Source organism: Solanum dulcamara, chromosome 1 (genome assembly GCF_947179165.1).
Source record: "Solanum dulcamara chromosome 1, daSolDulc1.2, whole genome shotgun sequence".
Classification (NCBI taxonomy): Eukaryota; Viridiplantae; Streptophyta; class Magnoliopsida; order Solanales; family Solanaceae; genus Solanum; species Solanum dulcamara.
This window is the reverse complement of record NC_077237.1, coordinates 85,913,047-85,937,224: the sequence shown is the minus strand read 5'-3', so window position 1 is coordinate 85,937,224 and position 24,178 is coordinate 85,913,047. Positions and strand designations below refer to the sequence as shown.

Genomic DNA, 24,178 nt, shown 5'->3' with positions numbered 1-24,178 from the left:
TTTGTGTTTTTATACATATTGACAAAAACTTATTCTTTTACAATTAAACAGATTTTCTTATTACCTTTTCTTTCAATGCTTTCAAAATATCTTTAATTAGAAAAAAAATACTTTTATACAATAGCATATTTCACGTAATTTTATAATTTGTAAAGTTTATTTCAAGAAATTTATGGAACAAGATCCAAATTGATTCATATAATAGATAGTTGGGAGTTGGCCACCTTACACCCAACGAATTTAGTTGAGAAGAAAGTAAATACATTAAAAAAATTAACTCTTGTATTTAGTAATAATATTTCTATTTATCTTTCATGTAACTTGAATTCTCAACTTATTGATATTTACTTATTACTACTATAAAATGGGTCAATTAATATCTTAAAAATGAAACAAAATAGATTATTATTTTTTCAAAAATGGCAAAATAGCACAAGAAAGACAAAAAGGGGGTGACACAAAGTAGAATCAACTCGAAATATGATTTCATTTTCATTTTTGGAAATGAACAAATCATTTCATAAATCTCAAATTGTCAACCAAAAAAAATAAATTGGAGAGAGAAAAGGAATGGTGTAGTGTAGTGGTACTGTCCAGTATTTTGTCATTGCCAGGAGGACAAACAATTTCTTGGACTAAGCAATGAGTGTGTTGTGAAAAAAAGCACTCCCTTTTCATTTCCCAATTTATCTTTAGGGTTTACTTTCTCGCCACTCTCGTTTCTTCTTCCCAACATCCATACAGTACATACAAAAAAGTTCCAAATTCAAATCTTGCTCATATTAACTGGATCTTGACTTGAAATTTTATCTGTGAGTTCTTCTGACAAATCCATTCTCTCTATTTATCAGTCTTTTTGTTGTTGTTGTTGTTGTTCTTGTATGAATAGTTGTTGATTTTCTTTATTTTGGTTGGGAATTATTTGTTGGGGTTGTGGTTTTTTTAATCATATGACATGATGAAGAGCAAAAGATTGAATCTTTTTGAAGTTTGTTTCAGTGTATTGCATATATAGGGCTTGGGGGGGGGGGCATTTTCCTACAAGGAAAGATACAATCTTTATGTGTTAAACTGTTTGATTATTCAGATTCATTTGTGGGTTCATTAGTGGATTAGTGGGTCTTTGTTGGTTTTTTGGTGATGACCCAGATGGAGAAAGGGATTGAAAATTTGATGTCTGCAAGAAAATGTTTGAGGGCAAATTTTGAAAAGTCAAAAGCTTTAGGTTTATCTATTAAAAAAGCTGGGCCTAGATTTGATGAGATTATTCAGAGATTGCCATGTTTGGAAGCAGCAATTAGGCCAATTAGGGCGCAGAAAGATGCTCTTGGTGCTGTTGGAGGACATATTAACCGTGCTGTTGTCCCTGCGACGGCGGTTTTAAAAGTGTTTGATGCAATTCATGGACTCGAGAAGTCGTTGTCCGACCCTCAATCGGATCTCCCGGGGTACCTTGGTGTGCTCAAGAGGCTTGAAGAGGCATTAAGATTTTTAGGGGAGAATTGTGAGATGGCAATTCAGTGGTTGGCAGATATTGTGGAGTACCTAGAGGACCATGCGGTTGCTGATGACAGGTTTACTTCAAGTATGAAGGAGGCATTGACTTCTCTAAGGGAATTGCACAGTGGGGAGGAAAAGGGTCGGCTTGATGGAGGGCTTCTTGAGGTTGCGTTGGACAGATTGGAAAGTGAATTTCGACGGCTCTTGGTTGAAAATACTATTCCGCTGCCAATGTCTGATCCAGCCTTGCCAGGTGAACAAGCCTGCATTGCGCCCTCCCCTTTGCCAGTGACTGTTATCCAGAAGCTACAGGCTATAATTGGAAGATTGATTGCTAATGACAGGCTTGATAAGTGCATATCTATTTATGTTGAGGTGAGGAGTTCTAATGTCCGGACAAGTTTGCAGGCACTTAATTTGGATTATTTAGAAATTTCAGTCTCCGAGTTCAATGATGTGCAGAGCATAGAGGGTCACATTGCTCAGTGGGGTAAGCATTTAGAATTTGCTGTAAAACATCTTTTTGAAGCTGAATATAAACTTTGTAATGATGTTTTTGAGAGAATAGGGTTGGATGTGTGGATGAGCTGTTTCGCTAAGATAGCTGCCCAAGCAGGCATTCTTGCGTTCCTTCAATTTGGAAAAACGGTTACAGAGAGTAAGAAGGATCCTATTAAGCTGTTGAAGTTGTTGGACATATTTGCGTCATTAAACAAGTTAAGATTGGATTTCAATCGGCTCTTTGGTGGAGCTGCGTGTGTGGAAATACAAAATTTGACTAGGGATTTAATCAAGAGTGTGATTGAAGGTGCTAGTGAGATCTTTTGGGAACTTCTGGTTCAAGTTGAGTTGCAAAGGCAAACGCCACCTCCTCCCGATGGAAGTGTTCCGAAACTTATTATTTTCATTACCGACTATTGCAATAAGCTGCTTGGGGATGACTATAAATCTATCCTCACCCAAGTTCTGATTATTGAAAGAAGTTGGAAGCAGGAAAAATTTCAAGAGCGCCTCCTCATTAATGAGCTACTGAATATAATGAGAGCTGTTGACGTGAATTTAGAGACATGGTCTAAGGCCTATCATGATGTTATTTTGTCATACGTGTTCTTGATGAATAATCATTGGCATCTATATAAGCATTTGAAAGGAACTAAACTTGGAGGTCTGCTGGGAGATTCTCGGTTAAGAGAGCATGAACAGTACAAGGAGTACTATTCTGCCTTTTTCTTGAAAGAGAGCTGGGGAAAACTTCCTGCTTTATTAAGCAGGGAAGGTCTTATTTTGTTTTCTGGTGGGCGCGCTACTGCTCGTGATCTTGTCAAGAAACGATTAAAAGCTTTTAATGAAGCGTTTGATGAAATGTATAAGAAGCAGTCTAATTGGGTAATGCTGGACAAAGACCTACGGGATAAGACATGCCAGTTAATCATTCAAGCAATTGTGCCTGTTTACCGGAGTTACATGCAGAACTATGGGCCGTTGGTTGAACAAGAAGGAAGTGGCAAATATGTGAAATATACGGCTCAGTCTTTGGAAAAAATGCTGAACGGTCTGTTTCATCCAAAACCTGTGAAACATGGTAGTTTTAAAGTCCGACATCCTAGTGGAAAATTCAGCAATGTTATTACAGATCAGAATCAAACTTCTCCTACCGTTAAGTAATTGTTAGATTGTTATTGTTATTGTTAGGACAACAGTTAAACTTGACAGGTCCTCTGGTGTTAACCGTCCATGTTCTAGATGGCCGTCTGTCTGTGTATAGCAAGTTCCTGAAGGATTCATTCACTACCATTTAGCCAGGTCGGATTTACAAGCATATAGAAGCACATCGTTGCCACACAAAACTGTTGAAACACTGGGATGCAGCTATCCTCACCTGGCCTTTTAGTTAGATCTATGGAGGATTTGTCGGTTAAACCGATTCAATTTGTCCAGCATACTTACTGATTAGTTCAGCGACAAAGTAAGAAGCAGTACTGTCGCCTGAATTGTTGCAGCTGTTTGTACAATATAGGTAATTTTCATTTCTAGAGGTTTACCAATTCTTATATGTATCTTTATGATCTCTACATAATATGCAACATGTTATTTATTCCTATTAGATGGAAATGTCAGGTGAAGTAGCCGCTCTGAGCCTTAATCGGAACAATGTTTATTAATAAAGATATGCTGTCTTCTTTACTAGCAATTACCATTTGATCATCAAATATCCTCTGCTGAGTGGATTTACTCCCATTTAATAAGTTTCTTATTGGACTTTAGCTCTTTAGTTGACTAGCCGAGGCAATGAACTGAATTATACAAGATTTGGCTTGTAATGTTGTTTTCATATGTTTCTTGTTAGACTATATTATCATCCTACTAGCTTCTTGTGTTTTGGGGATTCTTTTTCACTTCCTATGCTTTTTTTGGCGCTATTGAAACACCATTTCCAACCTATGTTGCTTAGACTCTTCAAAAATGTTGTTGGGTGCATGTCGGATCCTACAAAAGTAGTGAATTTTTGGACGATTCGACAAAGGTGCTGCAATGTTTTTGAAGAGTTCGAGCAACATAGTTTCTCACTGTGGAAAGGAGATTAAAACCATTGGAATTCAGTACCAAAAGGAAGAATGATGAGAGTTAAAGAAAGTAGGGACAATTTCAAATATATACAATAAACTAATTAGTTTACAACAAATATAGCTATGTTTTATTTACATTACTTATACATGAGCTACACACTGAATATATATTATGATACACTCAAAAACTGAATATAGCTTGACTATACATGAAATATATACTAACTATACATGCTTATACAGCGAATGACTATTTTTTTGATAATTACTTTTGTCAAATGGCCATGTGACGTTATTATCCTAGAAAGTAATCATTCTTTATCTCCATTCCTTTGTCTTAGATTGTATAGGATGGAAAAAGAAAGGAAAGATGAGTAAAATCTCTTGTTGCTTAAATTTGTCTTTCTTCTTCTCTTTACAATCATGGTTATTGAATGCTTTCTACCCTCCAATGACAACCTTAAAACAATTACTCCCTCCGTCCCAAAATAAGTATAGCTTTAGCGAATAATTTTGTCCCAAAATAATTGTCGAAATAGTAAGGGTTTTCAACTATGTCATTGTATTAAAGAATTCTTTCTTCTTAATAATGCTTGATTCTCAAGAAGCATCTAATAAATATGCATAATTTAGTAAATTATACTTTTTATTTATTATTTTTATTAATGAGCGTGAAATGAGCTAATTGGAACGGATGAAGTACTATGTGAAATGATGTTTATGACAACCTTGTACTCTTTAGAGGCTGCTTAACTTTTGGGTAAATGTTTATTATATTGGGATGTATTTGTTCAAGTGTTTACTGACCACTTTTCCTTCAGTTTCAAATATCACAAGTAAAACTCCATGGTTAAAATTTGAAATTTCTTGACAACAACTATTTTTCAATGACTAGGGTTCAAAAATTGTGGCTATTTGTGAATTTTAGCCCATCTCATGATAGATTTAGGCATATTTTGCTACTCTGATTATGCCCATGGTCTCTTCTTGTTAGCTTTCTATTTTTGTTTATTGTATGATGGTACGAGTCACCCTGAGGGTCGGAAGTAGCCTCTCTTCCATAAAGTCTGCATACACCAACCCACAGACTCCACTTGTAAAAATATATTGTTGTTGTTGGAATACGACAGCGGTAATGGATTAGCTTGGTGGGTGATCGGGTGTTGATCACAACCCCCTCGCCCCCCTCCCCCCAAATTTTGTATCGTGAGACATGTATTGATAAAATTTACTCCAAAAATTGTTATCGATAGATGGAACACTTTATTTTATTTGAACTTGTATTGCATGGCACTATATTCCCTCATCTTTCATCCTATTAGATTTAATCCTATCAAACATGTCCACCAAGCAACAAGCATAAGACGAGGATTGTTCAAGATCATAAAAGGTGATAAAGTGACTCATCACTCATCTATGTGGAAACTCAACTCTCGCACTCCCATGATAGGATATTTGAAGTAACTAATATAAGATGGAGGCCCAATATCAGATTAATATGATCATGGTTGATCGTTAATTGTGTGGGCCTAGTTTAGATATACAAACAACAATAACATATCCAATGTAATTGTACAAGCGGAATTTGAAGATGATAGGATGTACGCAAACTTTATCTCCATCTTTGTAGGGTATAGAGATTGTTTTTGAATAGAGGCTCAAAACAATTGTAACCAAAGCATAATAGAAAAGAAAAAATTGGAACAACAAAATAGCAAGATAAACAAAACAAATAAAACATGTAATAGTGGAAATTAGGAGAATAAGATACTATGCATATACTAACTAATACTACAACACTCGACTGCCTATTGTCCTTCTACCGTTATTCTCGACCTCTAAATCTTCCTATTTAGGATCATGCCTTTCCCTAGTTCTTCTTGAACCTACCTCTACCTAAAATTTACGATATAGCCGATCTCTAAAAAAAATGAACTTTAAATTTAACTCAACTCGAAGAGCGAAACTTAAACACATATATAAAGACACAAGTCAACTATTTACATTGTGATTCTTCCAAAAAGGTTTTCACCATAATGATTAGTTTTATTATCTCATGAATTAAAGGTACAACTTTATCCTTCCCCATTGTCCCTTGCACTAGTAAAAAAGTTTTAGGTTAAATTTGTAAAGTAGCATTGGTATCTCCTATTTTATAGATTTTAATAATTCCCCCTATATTTCTTGAAAACAAATTCCTCAATAGAAAAATTGTTCAAATCTTGAACTTGCAGTAACTATAAAATTGAGGGGGTGGGGTGGGGGGAATTAATTAAAGTTTCTAAGTTCTAATATACATAAACAAACCAATTTATACTTAATTTTTCATTAATTAATTGATGCAATCCTTCAAAGAATAGAATCTTGTTAGTTGGTGATGACTAAGAGACCTCAACTTTGTCAAATATATTTCTATAAAAATATCCTCGTCTCATTTTAATTGTCGTTTTAACTCAAAAACGTAAAATAGTTTCTGACTATATTTTTAATATTGAAGAATTCAATTCTCAAAACAACATCTAATAAGCATAAGAAAAGCTAAAGCAAATGATTAAAATAAGATGGAGGAAATAAAATAATAAATAATTGGATGGACCTAACCCATTTTATTGCACAACTTTTTTGACTATTTTCTCATTAAGCATTTTATAATAAAGACACTATGGAAAGAAGACAACATCATTGCATGACAAATCTCGAAACATTTTCAGTCAAAATTTGTAAGCAAACTTAGGATTCTTTTGGACATAACACTTTTTTTTAAAAAAATAATTTAAGAGACCGTTCTGATTATATATTATTGTCAAATTTGTGTTCCAACTTAAAATTAAAATTAGCAAATTTGAAAAATAGATTTGATCACTCTAGTAAAAAAAAAAAGGGGGAATTTTTGCATATAGTCACTCAAATATATCTTAATTATATTTTATAGCTATAATTTGTTAATTACAATTCGTAGCAATAATTATAGCAGCATTTATATATGTTTGTAGTGTTTGTATATTTCACTATATAATTTATGCACAGCGTTTGTATGATTCGCTATACAATTTGTAGTGTTTGTATATTTTGCTATACAATTCGATTCGCTGACAACATTTGTATAAATCGAGCGAATTATACAAAACTCAAATTGTATTCGCGCACATTGTTTGTATAATCGCGCACAACATTTGTATAATCGCGCGAATTATACAAAACTTAATCTATAATTACAGCTAGATGTTTGCCGCGAGCCATAATTAATTTAAACTATAATTATATTAGCTAATTAGCTAGTCCATATTTGATATTTCATATAATTTTTCCAAAAAAATAAAATACTCTCCCCACACAGATGGTTTAAGAGAAGAGATTTTTTTTTTTTGATAAATTTATATTCAAACGCCTATTAGCCAATAAATAAAAAGTAAAGGAGTCAAAATTTTGCAAAAGCTTTTCTCTTTTTCTCTTTCAACCCCTAAAATCTTTCCAAATTTACATAACAAACCAATCCCATAACTTTCTACTACTCTCTATTCTTTTTAACCACTAACTTTCCCCAAATAGCATATTCACCCCTCTACTACATCCAAAACTACAAAAACACCCTACAACTTTTCCCTCCCTACATCTACCTTTCATTTCATTCCTTCTTCTTGTCTACCATTTGAGAATTGTTCTCCTGCATCGCAACTTGTGTATGACAATGTTCCCCTTCATAAGTCACAATCAGCATCGTTGGATCATCCATTGCCCTCTCTACATGTTTCCTTGCTGGACATCCACGTAAGCTACTACACTTATAATAACCCCTGATAAAACAAAAAAAACAACTCATATTAGATCTGAGCCGTTCATTTACTATTCATTAGAAAACAAATATTGTGCATCTCAAGGCCGGGTCGGGCCGGGCTGATTAAACTCAATCCGTATTTGGTCCAATTCGTCCCGGGCCGGGCTAGTTACTATCAAATTACAGATAGTATTGATTCAACCGATTCCTACCGTATGGGCCGTACGGCCCGATTGAGTCGGGCTATTATCAATCTGGTTTCGGGTCAATCCGGCCCAATTCACACAATTAAAGTGCATTGTAATTACCTTGGGTATGCTGAACCCTTGATCGGCTTCTGCCCGTACTTCCTCCATGAAAACTCATCTGCCGGTATATCGGCAATCCTTGAACTTATCGCCGGGATTCTTATCACTTTCTTAGGACGGAATTTCCTGTTTTAAAAGAAAAAAATCAAATTTAAAATATCTAAATTTATTAATTGAGTCTATGATTTATCAAAAACATTTACTAAAATTACGTCTACAAGCGATTATATTGTTAATAATATTTTAGAAAAACGTAAATGCCATGAAGTCAACAAAGACGGAGAGAAAAAGTTATCAAACGCGCTACAAGGGAACGTGGATATCACGAGTTAATTTTTAGTCAATGAATGGAGTATTTGCTAAAAGTGTTGAAGTAGGTGAGGGAAAGAGAATGACAGACAGAAAACGAAAAACGAACCTCTTTTTGCAGTGACACTTGCCGGAGCCGGTGGATTTGCTACCGGAGATATTTTCAGATGGTTCATGCTCACGGCATCGTTTTCCAGTGATAGGAAGTTTCCCAGCTTGTGCAGGAAGCAACAACATAGAAGAAGAACCTTGCTTGCCATTCGATACACTTCCTTCGCCGGTAATCGACGAAATAAACGACGACGAGTTCGTCGGCGTCGGAGTTTTCATCAGCGTTGATAAACTGAAAACCTCCTTAGATTTCACAGCAGTAGCAACAGCAGTAACAGCATTAGAATTCCCGATCGGACAGTCAACATTCGGCTTCGTAAAGTCAAGCGTCAACGTCGTCTGTGGCGGCGCCGGTGCAGGTGTCAGTGTCTCCTTCGCCGGAGCAAAGTTCAACGAAGGAGCAAGAGACAACGAAGTAAACGAATCAGGATGAACCGGAACCTGAACCCTACCACGACGGAACCGGGCATGACCGGTCCGGTCCATCATAGACATAACCTTCTTAAACTTCGAAACTGTAAAATCAGCTATCTCACGGCAATCTACATGAACCGGTTCATGAGAAACCAACCGGATTAAATGCTCCATGGATTTCAAACCGGCCGAAGCAGCTTCTTGTAGAGCAAAATTTTCAGTCAATTTCGAAACGACAGCCATTTTTTTGGGCCACACGAAGAAGAAGAAGCAGAAAGTGTGATATATAAAGGAAAAAAATGATGACCGGGTGACTGGGTAAACAGGTAAGTCAAATTTTCTTTTTGATCAAACGGCTGAAATTAATTTGATAATTTCTATGTGATTAACAAAAAAACAAAAAAATTACTTCTTTTTCTTGCTGGCAATAGAAGTGGTGGGACCAACCAAAAACAAAATCATTTTTTTTTAATTTTCTTTTTTTGATTAAATAAAAGTACAAATGCATAAATCTTTAAGTTGTTTTTAAATTAAAAATAAATTAGGAGGGTAAGAAAGAGACAAATAGAAGATTGAGTTTGTTTTAATGTAGATTATATAAATCTCTTATCACTTATCTTTAACCATTCCTTTTCACATGAAGGATATTTTGGTTTAATGTTTATTATTTGGTTAATTAATTATTATTTTTAAAAGAATTACATTATATCAAATTTTTTGGTTATTCAATTATACATAGTTAAAATTAAGTTTTTTAAAAGCTCTCATATATTTTTGATTTATTTTTAGTATTTTATGTAAGATCCATACTAATTTTAGGATCTCTCGATTGTCATGTATAAGATAATAACAAGTTTCAATATACCGTATAAAATATATACTAAGAATATTATATGTTCGATGAGTATAATTCTTACTCGATAACTTGTATACATGCAATTAGGGTGTTAATGATTTGATTCGTCCAGTTATTTATTCTCCGTGGTCCTTTTTACATAACATTCTCGGCTGCTTTCGATCCGGTAGATCGATCGCCCTCTAGCCAGTGACTAGTCCAGCGATAAAGCTAGGTGTACACCACCACGTCGGCTAGTAGAAAGAGTGTTGCTACTAAGCTAAGCTGTTGTTGGGGAACTCGGTATAAGTGATTTTTCGCTTCCGCCTTTCTAGGCTTCACAATAACTCCCCCTTTTCTTTTTCAATTCTTTCTTTTCGTTCTACTTAGGTGGAGCAATCCGAACTCTCGACAGAATTTAAAAGAGGACCACAGGCCTGTGTAAACACCTCAACGAACCTCCTCAGTCCGAAGACAATCTCTCAAATACACATGTTGATGTTGTTGACCCATTTTTCTAATTTATTTGTAACTTAATGTTGTAATATTAAATTAGACCTTTTGATACCATCTAAATCATTTCGATTTCTTTTCGATAACGGATGGTTCGAACGATTTTTTATTATTTTAAAACTTCATCTAAGGCTGCAAGTAGAAGTAACATCATGATACTATCCCTTGCAAGTGTTTGGCAAAACTCTCTAATAATCTTTATTGTTTAAATGATGGTGAATCAAGGGAACATGAAAAATAAAATATAAAAATGAGTTTTGTATATCTATTTTATTGTTCTAATATATTAAGCAAAGAGAAGAAAAATACAAATGATACGAGTGAAAATATATTAATCAAAATGAGACTTGAGAACCTAGTATGCTAGAAAATTAGGTATTCAACAAGAAAAAAATTAATCATACGAGAGAAAAGATACTCAATACATTTTAGTTTACTACTCAAGATCGATATTAGAATTAATTTATTTTTAGTATGAGCATAATAGATTTGAGAACTGAGACTTGAGTGTTATTTACTTATTAAATTGTGATCGTTTTTATCATTCCAAGACAAAAAATTTAAATCAATTCGATATGATTCATTAGTTTTCGATTAATTTTAATAAAATGTACAACCTACTCTAATTATTTGGTATAATTATGTATTCATATAAAAGCTTATAATTTTACGATTTGGTTCGATTGATTTAATTAATTTTTAAATAACCATTTGACCAGCTATATGCAATGTTCAAGGGAGATTTTGATTTCATACAGGAGGTTGCAATAACACATGTTATGCACTCTAACCAATATTACATAAATATAAAGTAGATCTATAAACTTCACTCAAATTATCTCAAATCTTTAACCATTCAATTTATTAAAATATATTTTTATTATTAAATTGGACAAAATCGGACTTGGAAAATTGATGTGTTTTAAATTTGTTCGGTCATCGTGGTATTTATAAATGGAATTGATAAACAAATAGAAAAGTATTTTTTTTTATCATATTTTGAAAATTTTAAAGTTAGTTAAGATTCATTTCCCCCAAATAATTGACCAGATTCATTCTGAAATTAAAGTTAGACAAAGTGCATTCCCTCGAATTAAATGACTTTTAATTTACTATCCAAAAGTAAATAATATATTGTCTAATTGAAAGTTTTTCTCTCACTTAACTCTTAAGGATATTACATTTGAAAAAAATCAGTTGTTCCTCTTTTTCAAGAAGTGAGATAGAACAAGAAAATAAATATTTATCAACTTATGGAGAAATTTTATCCATAAATCTAATATATTGAATTGATTATATTGTATATCTCAAAAATATTGGAAAAGGCTAAGAAATCAGATAAAATTAATTTATTTTTTGTTTAAGTAAACACAAAAATCTATCAATCGCTATCAACTCAAATTTAATCCATTTTGACCAAGCAAACTTTCAGTTGAGTTGTTCTCATATATATTTATACTCAATTTATTTGAATATAATATTATAATATAATTTCTTTTTCAAAAAGACATCTTTAAAAACAATTATTTTTTATTTTTTTATTTTTTTATTTTTCATTCGGTGTCTGAAGCCCGTGGAACCCCGACTAAATTCGGATCGCTCACTGCAGGGCCCACTCGGGGTGACGCTCCCAACATGATTTTTTTCATTTCCAAGGCTCGAACTCGAGACCTCTGATTAAGGATGAAGCAGTCCCACCATTGCACCACAACCCATGTTGATAAAAATAATTAGTTTATAACATGTGACTTATATTAATATAAAACTAGGAGATACTAAGGTTTCTAATGTGGTCATTATGAGACCGTTTGGATTGGCTTTAAGTTGGTCAAAACCAACTTAAAGCCCCTTTTTAACTTTTGGACGTGTTTGCCTAATGCTGACTTTAAGCCATAAAGTTCTTAAAGTCAGTCAAAAATGAAAAGTTAGGATTCCTAACTTTTTTTTTCCAAAGTGCTTAAAGTCATTTTCTTTGACCATGGAAATTACTTTTATATCCCTTATATTTTAACTAAATTTTCAAACTATCTTTTTTTATTCTTTTAACCATAAAATTCACATCATAAGCATTTTTATCCAAACACTCAACTGCTTATTTATAAAAATAATTTTAAGCACTTCAAAGTTCTAAAAGCACTTCATACATAAAAGTTACTTTTTTAAGTCAATCCAAACGGGCTCTATATTGTTAGCTAATTAAAGATAAACTTTTGACCTAATAGTTTTGCACATCACAAATTAGATAGGAGCAGATTGTGTCTCAAGGGAGTTAATTGATATTTTTTATCGAAAAATTATATTATATAAGCTAAGCTTGTTTAAAATGTCAATACTATATATTAAATCTCCTTGGTTTCATTATTCATTTATTTTTATATATATTTTAAAATTTCCTTAGTGATAATACTCAAATATAATAATTATTCAAGAATTCATTTCTCTTCTACTGACCAATTGTTGAGACACTGATATAAATGGTTTTTAAATAAAGAAAAAGGAGGGGAAGTCCCGATAATAACCATGTATCATTCATAATTTTTTTCCCCTCAATTAACTGTCTGCTATCCATTCAAAAATTTGACTAATTCTGATTCGCATGAAAAAAATCTCATTTTGAAGGATAAAACAGTCATAATTGTAGGAATAATAATTCAAAGTTGGCGTAGGAATCCTAAGTTGTTTAGGATTTGTTATTTACTATTTATTTAATTCATGTCTAGTTATGATTTGTTTGTCCTAATTTATATAGTAATAGATTTTCTAGTCCTAGTTTAATTTGATTTCTTACTATTATAAATAGGGATGTTGTTATATTATTTCAATACACAAAAATACACAAAAATACACAAAAATACACAGAAAAATACAGAATAGAAAGATCAAGAGAGATCTTGTAGCAAGATTCGAGAGATTTTGAGTTTATAAATAAAATAATTTCCTTCAAATTGGTATCAGAGCTTCTATGATCTTGGTATAGAATTAAAGAGTTTCCGCTGAAGGCGGGTGGCTATGACCCATATATGCCGTCCGTCTGGCCAATGATCATGATGACAAGCGTTGGACGAAATGATATATGCATGAAAACATCATGCTAGGATGAAGGACTTACAAAAATATTGCAGAATTAAAGAAGTGCAAGCAAACATGGCACAAGAGGAAAAAACTTTTTCTAATTAAAAGTTGGAGAAAGTTATAAAAAAAAAAAGGAGTTGGTGGTAAGGGCATCAATGAGAGTTGGAGATAATGTGCTTCAACACCAAAAAAAGGGAGTTGGTGAGAAGGACATCAACGAAAGTTGGAGACAAATTGTTCTAACACTAGACCGGACCTACAGGCCGGGTAGACCGAGCCTTCGAGCCGGGTAGACCGATCCTACAGATCGGGCAGACCGTACCTATGGGACAGACAAAAAAAATTGAAGATTGAAGAGAACTTCTCCAAAACAACGACAAGAATGAAATTGAAAATTGAAGAAAAAGGCTTTCCAATACAACAACAATGACAAGAAGAAAAAGACAAAGAGTATACAACTTGGAATTACAGGAGAATGTTGGAATAATAATTCAAAGTTAGAGTAGGAATTCTAAGTTGTTTAGAATTTGTTATTTGCTATTTATTTAATTCATGTCTAGTTAGGATTTGTTTGTCCTAATTTATATAGGAATAAGTTTTCTAATCCTAGTTTAATTTGATTTCTTACTATTATAAATAGGGATGTCGCTAGATTATTTTCAATACACAGAAATACACAAGAATACACGAAAAAATATAAAAAAAAATACAGAATAAAAAAATTAAGAAAGATCTTGTAGCAAGATTCAAGAATTTTTAAGTTCATAAATAAATTATTTTCCTTCAATAGTTAATTAGTATGATTAGATTATTGTCTCATCATATATTAATTGAACAAATTAAGCAATTTTATCACTTCTTAAATCTTCAGCCATTTACGATAGAAATTAAAGCCACCAATTTACAGTGAAAGCATTCCAAGAAGTAGAAGTTTCAACAACAATAACAATATATTAAATGTAATTTTACAAATTAAAGTCTAAAGAGAATAACGTGTACACAACTTTACCTCAAAAAATAAAAATAAAAGTTACCTTTCTAACAAAATTTTCCAAGTTGGATGCCATAAGGCTATAAAGTCTCTAATATTTTATAATTTGAGAGTTAAATTTGTTGAACCATATAATATTGATGCAAAATCAATCTAACAATTTAAAATATACATGGATAAAAAGACTATTGCAAATAAAGCATATAATATCTAACATGTTGCAAAAGCAATTACAGAAAAAATCACAAGAAATCTTCAAGAGATAAAATAAGAGTTGCTGGAACCCAATAATCATTTAAAAATTATAATTACTTGTTTTTGCTTTTTACCCACTTGGAAATGATACCTAGGATCATTGACTAAACAAGATCATAATACACTATAGAATAATATTAAAATGTAAGCCACCAACTTGTATTATGATAGGTATCAAAGGTATTACTATTATATTAGGTATTAGATATCAAATGAGAGATCATGATCAAGTGCTAGCTATGGTCGGATTTGGGCGATAAAATTAGCTCATTAAAAATTATTATTATTTTAATTCGTTCAAATTTAAACAAATTAATAATATATTTATTTATTAACTTGATCTATTTCGATTCATTTAAGCATTAGGCTGATATATAATTCAAATTGACCCATGAAAATTTTGTAAAAATATTTTTTTATTTTTTTTCATATGTTATTTATAGCTATTATAAAAAAAATAACTTATTTTCTAGTTTAAAAATTTAAGAGTTGGACGGATTGGATTATAATTCATTATTGAGCCCAATCCATATTCATCCCCATATACTCTTTCTATTTTATATTACATGACCTCTATGATCTATATTAAAATAAATATTGTGTTTTACTTGTTCAATTTAAAAAATCAAGAAAAAATTATTTTTTTTTTCTTCTATCCTTAATATTAAATTACTACATAAAATAATATTAGTCAAATTTAGAGTTTCATAAAATTAATTTAGTCAAATACACACCGAGTAAATTTTTTCTTAAGAATTGTATCAAATCAATATGAGTCGAGTTATATAAAATAGAGTAAGTAACTTTTAAATTAGTTAATGATCCGATTCATTTGTTTACTCACTTTATTTTGACACACCATATCCATTTGACATCCCTAGTCAGATGGATAAAATCTTTATACTCTTAATTAGAAAATTTAAATTCGATTTTAACTCTTACGAATAAAAATTTCTTGATAAGAAATGCTTCCCTTTTAATTAATGAATCTTATCTAGTGTGCATTTGAATTAATAGAGACATGAGTATAATAAAAAAAGGTATTGATTAAGAGAATAAAATCTTTAAACGATTGACTTATTTGTACTTCTCTAATTAAGAAATAATAATCAATATGAATTGTGGTGCAGTAGTGAAATTATTTTATTTTTTATCAGAAGTCTCGAGTTCGAGTTTGAGTATGGAGAAATTTTGTTGAGAGCATCACTCTCAAATTAAGCCATACAATACATGATTCAAATTTAATCAGGATTCTAATGCAGACTCTACTCTAAACACCGGGTGAAAAACAAAAAATAAATAAATTAAGAAACCATACACGAAGCTACATTTGACATTATTATTATTATTACTTAAGTATTAGTTAAACAAAACTATAATTATTAAAGCTGACTCTTTGTGGAAACCCACATGGAAACGTACTTCATTCGTTCTCTTTTACTTGTCAATTTTTGATTTAATATATCTATTAAGAAATTAATTATTAATATGGTGAGTTTATCATTTTAATCTTATTTATCACTAAAGTCATAATCCAAATTTTAAAATATTTTAATACCAAAAATATTAATTCTCTCAACAAATTGAAGATATAATAGATAAAAAAAAAATTATACTTTCTTAATTTGTCATATTTGACAAGTAACAAGAAAAATCAAATTATCAAATTTTTGAAAAGTAAAAGGAAAAGTATTAATCTCTTTGCCTATTCGTTGACTGGCTTTTTATCAACCGGCTATGGCCAGTAACTGCTTCATCTAACATTCTGACCGTAGATTACAGGAGGTGATATTGAACGGCTGAGATTAACTAATACACGTTGACCTTGACCTTGATCTTTATTTTTATTACATTCTAGAAAACATCAACCGTGTTGTACTACTAAGACTATAGGAGTGATTTCTTTTTTAATAGGATGATGTTGAATCAGTTTATGTTTATTTTAATATGATCTTTATTATTATTTTTTTCTATTTGATGTGTTATTTTTCAAATTTGATACAGTATTTAAGGAAAAAAAAAAGATTTTTAAAATTTGTGATCTAAAATAATTTTTAGATATTTGTGTGACTGAAAATTATTTTATTAAGAGTAATAGAATTTTAAAGTAAATTATTTATAAGTATAGTAAGATGACATATTTTTTAAAATGGGCTAAAAAATAGGGTGTCACATGAAATAGGATGGAGGGAGTACTATCTTCTAATAATATATATTTCTTTATTAAAATTTAGGTGATTGGAAAAAAAATCACTTGACATGAGATTTAAACTCTGTTTTCACGTGAAAATATGAACTTCATTTTAAAAGAAATAATCATAGTATATGAATGAATAAATGTAGCTTTAACAATAATAACATATTTAGTGTAAATTCACAAGTAGGGTTTGTCGGACTGAGAGGATAGTGTGCACATAAAGTTACTCTTATTTTGTAAAGGTATAAAGACGATTCTCAAAAGAATTTTTGATTCAAGTAAAATATATCAAATACGATATATAAAATAAATATAATAGCGAAGAAATTAGATTGAAAATGTAGTTCACTTGGAAAAAGAAAAAAAATAGTCAAGGGACATAGCTTTCACATGACCAACTTTGAAGAAACATAGAATGAGTCTACTGTCATGACTTTGGTCAATAAATTTTTGTTAAAACAGTAAATGACGAATGAAATTTGTTCCAAAACGACCTTTTCTACGCGTTATATCTATGTGATTTTTTTTGTGCGTGTTTTCTCCGTCGATATTCAATATTTGCTTTGAGGTTCGATTAATTTAAAGTCGCATTTTCATAAAGCCAATTAAAAGGAGAGTAGCATTTCTTACCAATTCTTTTTTAAAATTTTCATAGTTCAAATTTAAAATCTCTAATTGAAAGCGGAGGAATCATATTTATCACAAAACAATCCTTATTCATTTGCTTTTTTCAAGTCTTTGGTCACCTTAAAAAGAAAGTCTTTGGTCATTTCCAATGGAACAAGAACAACTAGTTTAGTAAATGTGTTTTTCCACTTCATGTTTTGTTCGACATGAATAGAGTATGACCTATCTAAAGGCAAAGGATTCACTAGCTCATTCTTCTGCCTTCTTATTCTTTATATATTTTTGGATAATAATTATGATGTTTGGATTGACTTGGGCAAAATTAACTATTTTATCCGATACTTATTATATCTAACTAGTATAAGTATAAAATAACTTAGCGTATCAAAATTTAGACAGAAACTCACCAAATACCTATAATTTAGAGAAATATCGACCATGTTGCATCACACTGATACTCCCTCCGTCCAACAATACTTGTCCACTATTGACTTTACACAATTTTTAAGAAACAATAAATAGAAGGATAATTTTACCATATCACCCTTTGAATATAATAAATATAATGTCTTGAAAAATGTAATAGAAAAATAACTACTAATTAAAGATAAGGATAAATTAGAAATTAAGAGTACATTATCTCTTGATTTCATAAATTGAATAAGTATTATAGGACATTTATTTTTATTATAGTGGACAAGTAAAGATGGACAGAAAAGTAATATAAATTTTTAATTAAAGTGATGTTTAGACCAATTTATGTGTACTATAATTATTTTAAATAGTATTTTCTATCTTCTACCAACATAAATATTATATAATTGTCCACTAAAACTTAGACAAATAGCATGAGAACTGAACTCTTAAAAATGAGTCTAAATAATTTTCAAAGTGAAAATATGAAATGCTTTGATATGGAGTGACTAAAGCAAGAGTATAGATACTCATTTATTAAGACCATGGATCATAAATCTTTTTGTCATACAACAATAGAAAATGAAATATGCTGCAAAACTATCTTTTCCTACGCGTATTCTTATGGATTTTTTTTTTGGTTTTCACTCGATATTGGATATTCACTTTGAAATTCGCGTAAGGCAAATTAAAAGGTGAGAAGCATTTTTTTTTCCTATTTCTGAGACAAATTAGAGACTGAAGATTAAAGTGAAGGGTAAAGAAAACTAGTATTTGGTATAGCATATGTTTATTTTCCATTTCATATTTTGTGCAACACAAAGAGAGTATTAACATTCTACTACAATTACTACTACGATAGTGATGTTTCAACAAAGTTTACTTGATTATTTTATCGGATACCTATAATCTCTTATCAATAAAAATATGAAGGAATGCTGCCTACCAAATTATATCTTATCTAGGAAAGATACCTTTATTTCCGTGTCTTTCAGCTACTTTCTCACATAATTTAATTTTACGTTTTTATAAAATATATACATGAATAATTTCAGAGTTATAACTAGAACCACACCTTTTCTAGATCCACCTCACATCAATAATCCGACCCCAACCACCTTAGGTAGTTTTAGATGAGTTTCTTTTGAAGTAAATACCCGATCAAGATTTAAAAAGATGAAAAAAAAAAATCTAGTATTTCAAGACAAAAAAGAGTTATACAACATGTCCAGTGTTAACATGTAACAAAAAGTACTGTTCAAGGTACTATTAAATAGTAAAATGCAACTGTAGTTTTCTTATTCCCAACTTATGATTTGTGAATGAACAAAAAATAAAATAAAATATATATATATTGAACTCTGTGGAACCAACTTGTAATCTTTTTATTTACGATGATATCGCACATTATCGTGGTTAATTTGCTCTTCTTCTCTATTTTTCTCTTTCAACCCCTAAAATCTTTCCAAATTTACATAACAAACCAATCCCATAACTTTCTACTCTCTATTCTTTTTAACCACTAACTTTCCCCAAATATCATTTTCACCCCTCTACTACATCCAAACTACAAAAACACCCTACAACTTTTCCCTCCCTACATCTACCTTTCATTTCATTCCTTCTTCTTGTCTACCATTTGAGAATTATTCTCCTGCATCGCAACTTGTGTATGACAATGTTCCCCTTCATAAGTCACAATCAGCATCGTTGGATCATCCATTGCCCTCTCTACATGTTTCCTTGCTGGACATCCACGTAAGCTACTACACTTATAATAACCCCTGATAAAACAAAAAAAACAACTCATATTACATCTGAGCCGTTCATTTACTATTCATTAGAAAACTAATAGCTATGATTGATGGTCCATTTTTGAGTGGGCCGGACAGATCAGAAAACCATTATCGGATCCAACTCATCTCGGGCTGGGCCGGGTTAATTGGTACTATCAAATCATAGATAGTACTGATTCAACCGATTTCTACAGTATTTGTACACGGGCCGGTTGAGTCGGGTTATAATCAATCGGATCCCAAGTCAATCCGACCCGATTCACACCTTTAAAGTGCATTGTAATTACCTTGGATATACTGAACCCTTGATCGGCTTCTGCCCATACTTCTTCCATGAAAACTCATCTGCCGGTATATCGGCAATCCTTGAACTTATCGCCGGGATTCTCATCACTTTCTTAGGACGGAATTTTCTAATTAGAAAAAAAAAGTAATTGAAACTGTGAATTTATTAATAAAGTCGATGATATATTAAAAACGTATCGTTATTTTTTCATAGGAGTAAAATTGCGTAGTTATATTAGAGAGACATAAATGTGATGAAGTCATTAAAGATGGAGAAAAAAAGTTATCAAACGCGCTACACAAGGGAACGTGGATATCACGAGTTTGTTTTGGTCAATGAAGGGAGTATTTGCTAAAGTGTTTAAGGTGGTGAGGGAAAGAGAATGAAAGACAGAAAACGAGAAACGAACCTCTTTTTGCAGCGACACTTGCCGGAATGCTCACTGCAACGTTTTCCGGTGATAGGAAGTTTCCCAGCTTGTGCCGGAACCGGAATCTGAACCGGACCATGGCGGAACCGGGCATGACCGGTCCCGTCCATCATAGAAATAACCTTCTTAAACTTTAAAACCGTAAAATCAGCTATCTCACCGCAATTGACATTAACCGGTTCATGAGAAACCAACCGGATTAAATGCTCGCTGGTTTTCGAACCGGCCGAAGGCGCTTCTTGTAAAGCTAAATTTTCAGCCATTTTCGAAACTTCATCCCTTTTTTTTCCAGGAAGAAGAAAAGCAGAAAGTGTGATATATAAAGGTAAAAAGTGATCACCGGGTGACCGAGTAAACAGGTAAGTCAAATTTTCTTTTTGATCTAACGGCTAATTAATTTGGTAGTTTCTATGCAATATACAAAAAAAACAAAAGATACTTCTTTTTCTTTGAGGGTAATACAAGTGATGGGACCAACTAAAAACAGAATATTTTTTTATTTTCATTTATTTTATTATTAAATAAAAGTACAAATCTACGGATTGTTTGATTTGAATAAAGTTTTGATAGGATTATTTATGATGAGATAAGTTATGGTGAAATTATTTTTTATAGATTATTTGATTTGTTATATTCAAAATAATATGCATTGCATAAATTTTAAGAACAAGTTATTTGCTTACAAAAATACTTTTCACTTTATTTAGTTATATTTAAATTTTTCTTCCAAGCTTTAGTTATTTATTCTTAAAAATAAAATTGTCATCCTATTTAGCTTAAATATTTTTGTGAGTGCATTCCCTTAATGGTAACATATGTATTTAAAAATAAAATCTTCATCTTATTTAGCTTAAACATAAAACTTTCATCTTAAATTTGTTAAAGTAAAAGAGGATTTATTATTTATATCACTTCATTTAAGTCAAATAAATTAATAAATAAAAATTATATTTGTATAATCTAATCTTTTAATTAAAAAATATAAAGAATTATCATAAAAATAAGGAATGGAGAAAATTGTAAATGTTATTATATAAGGTATTAAAAATAATGTGAATATATATAAATGTGAAAAGTGATGTATAAAAAAGATTTAAAAGGATATTTTTGTCATTTTCTCTATTTTATTCCGGGATAAGTTATCCCGAAATTACTATACCACTTAAAAAATAACTTATCCCGATACTAATTATTAATTTCGAGATAAATTACCTCGAACTTGCCAACCAAACAATAAATTAAATGACAGTATTTAATTCCAAAACTATTTGATGTTATCCTTCATACCAAACGACTCCTACAAGTTAATAATGGAGGGTAAGAAAAAGACAAATAGAAAATTGAGTTTGTTTTGATGTAGATTATATAAATCACATATCACTAATCTTTAACCATTCATTTTCACATGAAGGATATTTTGGTGTAATGTTTATTATTTGGTTAATTAATGATTATTTTAAAAGAATTATATTATATCAATTTTTTGGTTATTCAATTATACATACTTAAAATTAAGCTTTTTAAAATTGCTTGTATATTTCGATTTATTTTTAAAATGTCATGTAAGATCCACACTAGTTTTAGGGACTCTCGTTTGTCATATATAAGATAATAACAAGTTTCAATATACTGTATAAAGTATATACTAAGAGTGTTATATGTTCGATGAATATAATTCTTGCTCAAAAACTTGTATACATATAATTAGGGTGTCAATGATTTGATTCGTCCAGTTATTTTTTTAAAAGTATACTATGTTAATTTATTTGTAACTCAATGTTGTAGTATCAAATTAGACCTTGTGATGCCATCTAAATTATTTCGATTTCTCTTCAATATCCGTGCAGTTCGAATTATTTTTGATTATTTTAAAGTAAACTTTACCTAAATTTCATAGTGAAAAAGACTAATTATAATGTATCCCTCATTTTTTTTAAATTACCCGATTTCCCTTTTTTTTCAAATTTCTGATACATTACTCACCTTCCTGATACATCAGTTTTTGGGTGTAAAATAATTAATGCTTGTGAGTTATTTATGGATAGTAACGTAATTTAAGTTATGATTAATTGTTTCAATCAATTAGAGTGTTAAATAAGGTAAAGAATCATTTTAAGAACAAAACAGTTATGAAGATCAAGGAAAATTCTAAAAACAGAGTATCAGTGCGAAAAAAATAATTAATCCAAATTTTAATTTTCATCAAGCGATTCAAGATAAATATCGCGATACTACTGATTACATATTTTTTACAAGATTAATCATTCAAAATTTCCCAAAACATCTGAAAACAAGAGGGGTAGAAAAAATGTATTTTTTTCTAAAAATAATCGGCGAGTCGTGCAAGGATCACAGATGGTATAATTTAAAATGTCTAACAATGTTAATGCTCTATGAAAAGTTATGGTATCAATATCATCAGACCATTTTTGTGACTGTAGGTAATGTCTTCAGAAGTGACGGAGAAGGTCGTCGCACAGTGTGATTGAGCAAAATCATGAATGTTAAAATAGTCAATGCTTCAGCCTGATGAGCAGTTCCTAGAGAAACTGTGATAGCTTTTTACAGTTTTAGAGGTTGTATTTGATACATATTTCAATTAATCAGAATAGTATTTGAATATCAATAATTGATACATGGATGGTTGGTAATTATTTTCATTGTAAGTTACTTGGTAGTGATGTAAATTCAAGTTCGACAAATGAGGACAGCTGATACATAATCATTCGACATATAAAGGGTTGATACATTGAAGATTGTTTTATTTTTTTCAACTGAATTGTGGCTGATACATAACATGTATTGATATAGGTTGTATATGTATCAGAATCATTAAATATAGATACATGGATGCTGATACATAGACAATATGTATCAGAATAATTAAATATTGATACATGATAATCTGATATATAATCAAGATGTATCAGAAGAACTAAATCTTGATACATGAGATTCTGATACATAAACAATATGTATCAGAATAATTAAAGCTTGATTTATGAGATGCTGATACATAAACATGATGTATCAGAATCATTACATTTTGATACATGAGAATTTAATACATAAACAAGATGTATCTGACACACTAAAGGTTGGTACGTGAGGTGTTGATACATAGACAAGATGTATCAGAAACATTAAATATTGATACATGATAATCTGATATATAATCAAGATGAATCAGATTCATTAAAGCTGATAAATGAGATTCTGATACATAAACAAGATGTATCAGAATTACTAAATCTTGATACATGAGATGCTGATACATATACAATATCAGAAGAATTCAAGTTTGATAAATTAGAATTGATAAATTAGAATCTGATACATTAACAGTATGTATCAGAAATAGTCAAATTTGATAAATTAGAATATGATACATTAACAGTATGTATCAGAAACAGTCAAGTTTTATACATTAGAATATGATACATTAACAATATGTATCAGAAGCAGTCAAATTTAATACATTAGAATATGATACATTAATAGTATGTATCAGAATCAAGAAGCAGTCAAGTTTGATACATGATAATATGATATATAAACTTTCATCTTATATTAGAGTTTCATACATGAGAAAAACTTAAAAGTCTGGTAATTGTACATTCTTCTAATACAAAATTCAAAAAAAAAAACTACTCGACGTTCATCGGTTCTCCTTAACTAGAAGATATGAAATCTCTCTTAGGTTTTTTAGGATCATCATTATCGCTAACATAACCATCCTTGGCCTTCCGACAATCATAATTCCACAATAATATGGCAT

General features: G+C 30.8%; 3 protein-coding genes across 3 annotated transcripts; 1 reads left to right on the top strand and 2 right to left on the bottom strand.

Moving 5' to 3' along the window:
* The first annotated feature begins 504 nt into the window (after positions 1-504).
* On the top strand, positions 505-3,684 carry LOC129882419 (exocyst complex component EXO70I). The gene is made up of 2 exons (XM_055956713.1): positions 505-812; positions 1,088-3,684. Exon 2 carries the CDS (start codon positions 1,141-1,143, stop codon positions 3,163-3,165), a length of 2,025 nt encoding a protein of 674 aa, XP_055812688.1. The 5' UTR covers positions 505-812; positions 1,088-1,140; the 3' UTR covers positions 3,166-3,684.
* Positions 3,685-7,438: 3,754 nt separating this feature from the next.
* On the bottom strand, positions 7,439-9,249 carry LOC129882411 (probable WRKY transcription factor 11). The gene is made up of 3 exons (XM_055956700.1): positions 8,569-9,249; positions 8,151-8,276; positions 7,439-7,861 (listed from the first exon to the last, which is right to left on the bottom strand). Exons 1-3 carry the CDS (start codon positions 9,225-9,227, stop codon positions 7,693-7,695), a joined length of 954 nt encoding a protein of 317 aa, XP_055812675.1. The 5' UTR covers positions 9,228-9,249; the 3' UTR covers positions 7,439-7,692.
* A 9,962-nt stretch (positions 9,250-19,211) lies between these two features.
* Positions 19,212-22,899, bottom strand: LOC129895268 (probable WRKY transcription factor 17). The gene is made up of 4 exons (XM_055970956.1): positions 22,825-22,899; positions 20,380-20,789; positions 19,972-20,097; positions 19,212-19,672 (listed from the first exon to the last, which is right to left on the bottom strand). Exons 1-4 carry the CDS (start codon positions 22,897-22,899, stop codon positions 19,504-19,506), a joined length of 780 nt encoding a protein of 259 aa, XP_055826931.1. The 3' UTR covers positions 19,212-19,503.
* Between the last annotated feature and the right edge of the window lie 1,279 nt (positions 22,900-24,178).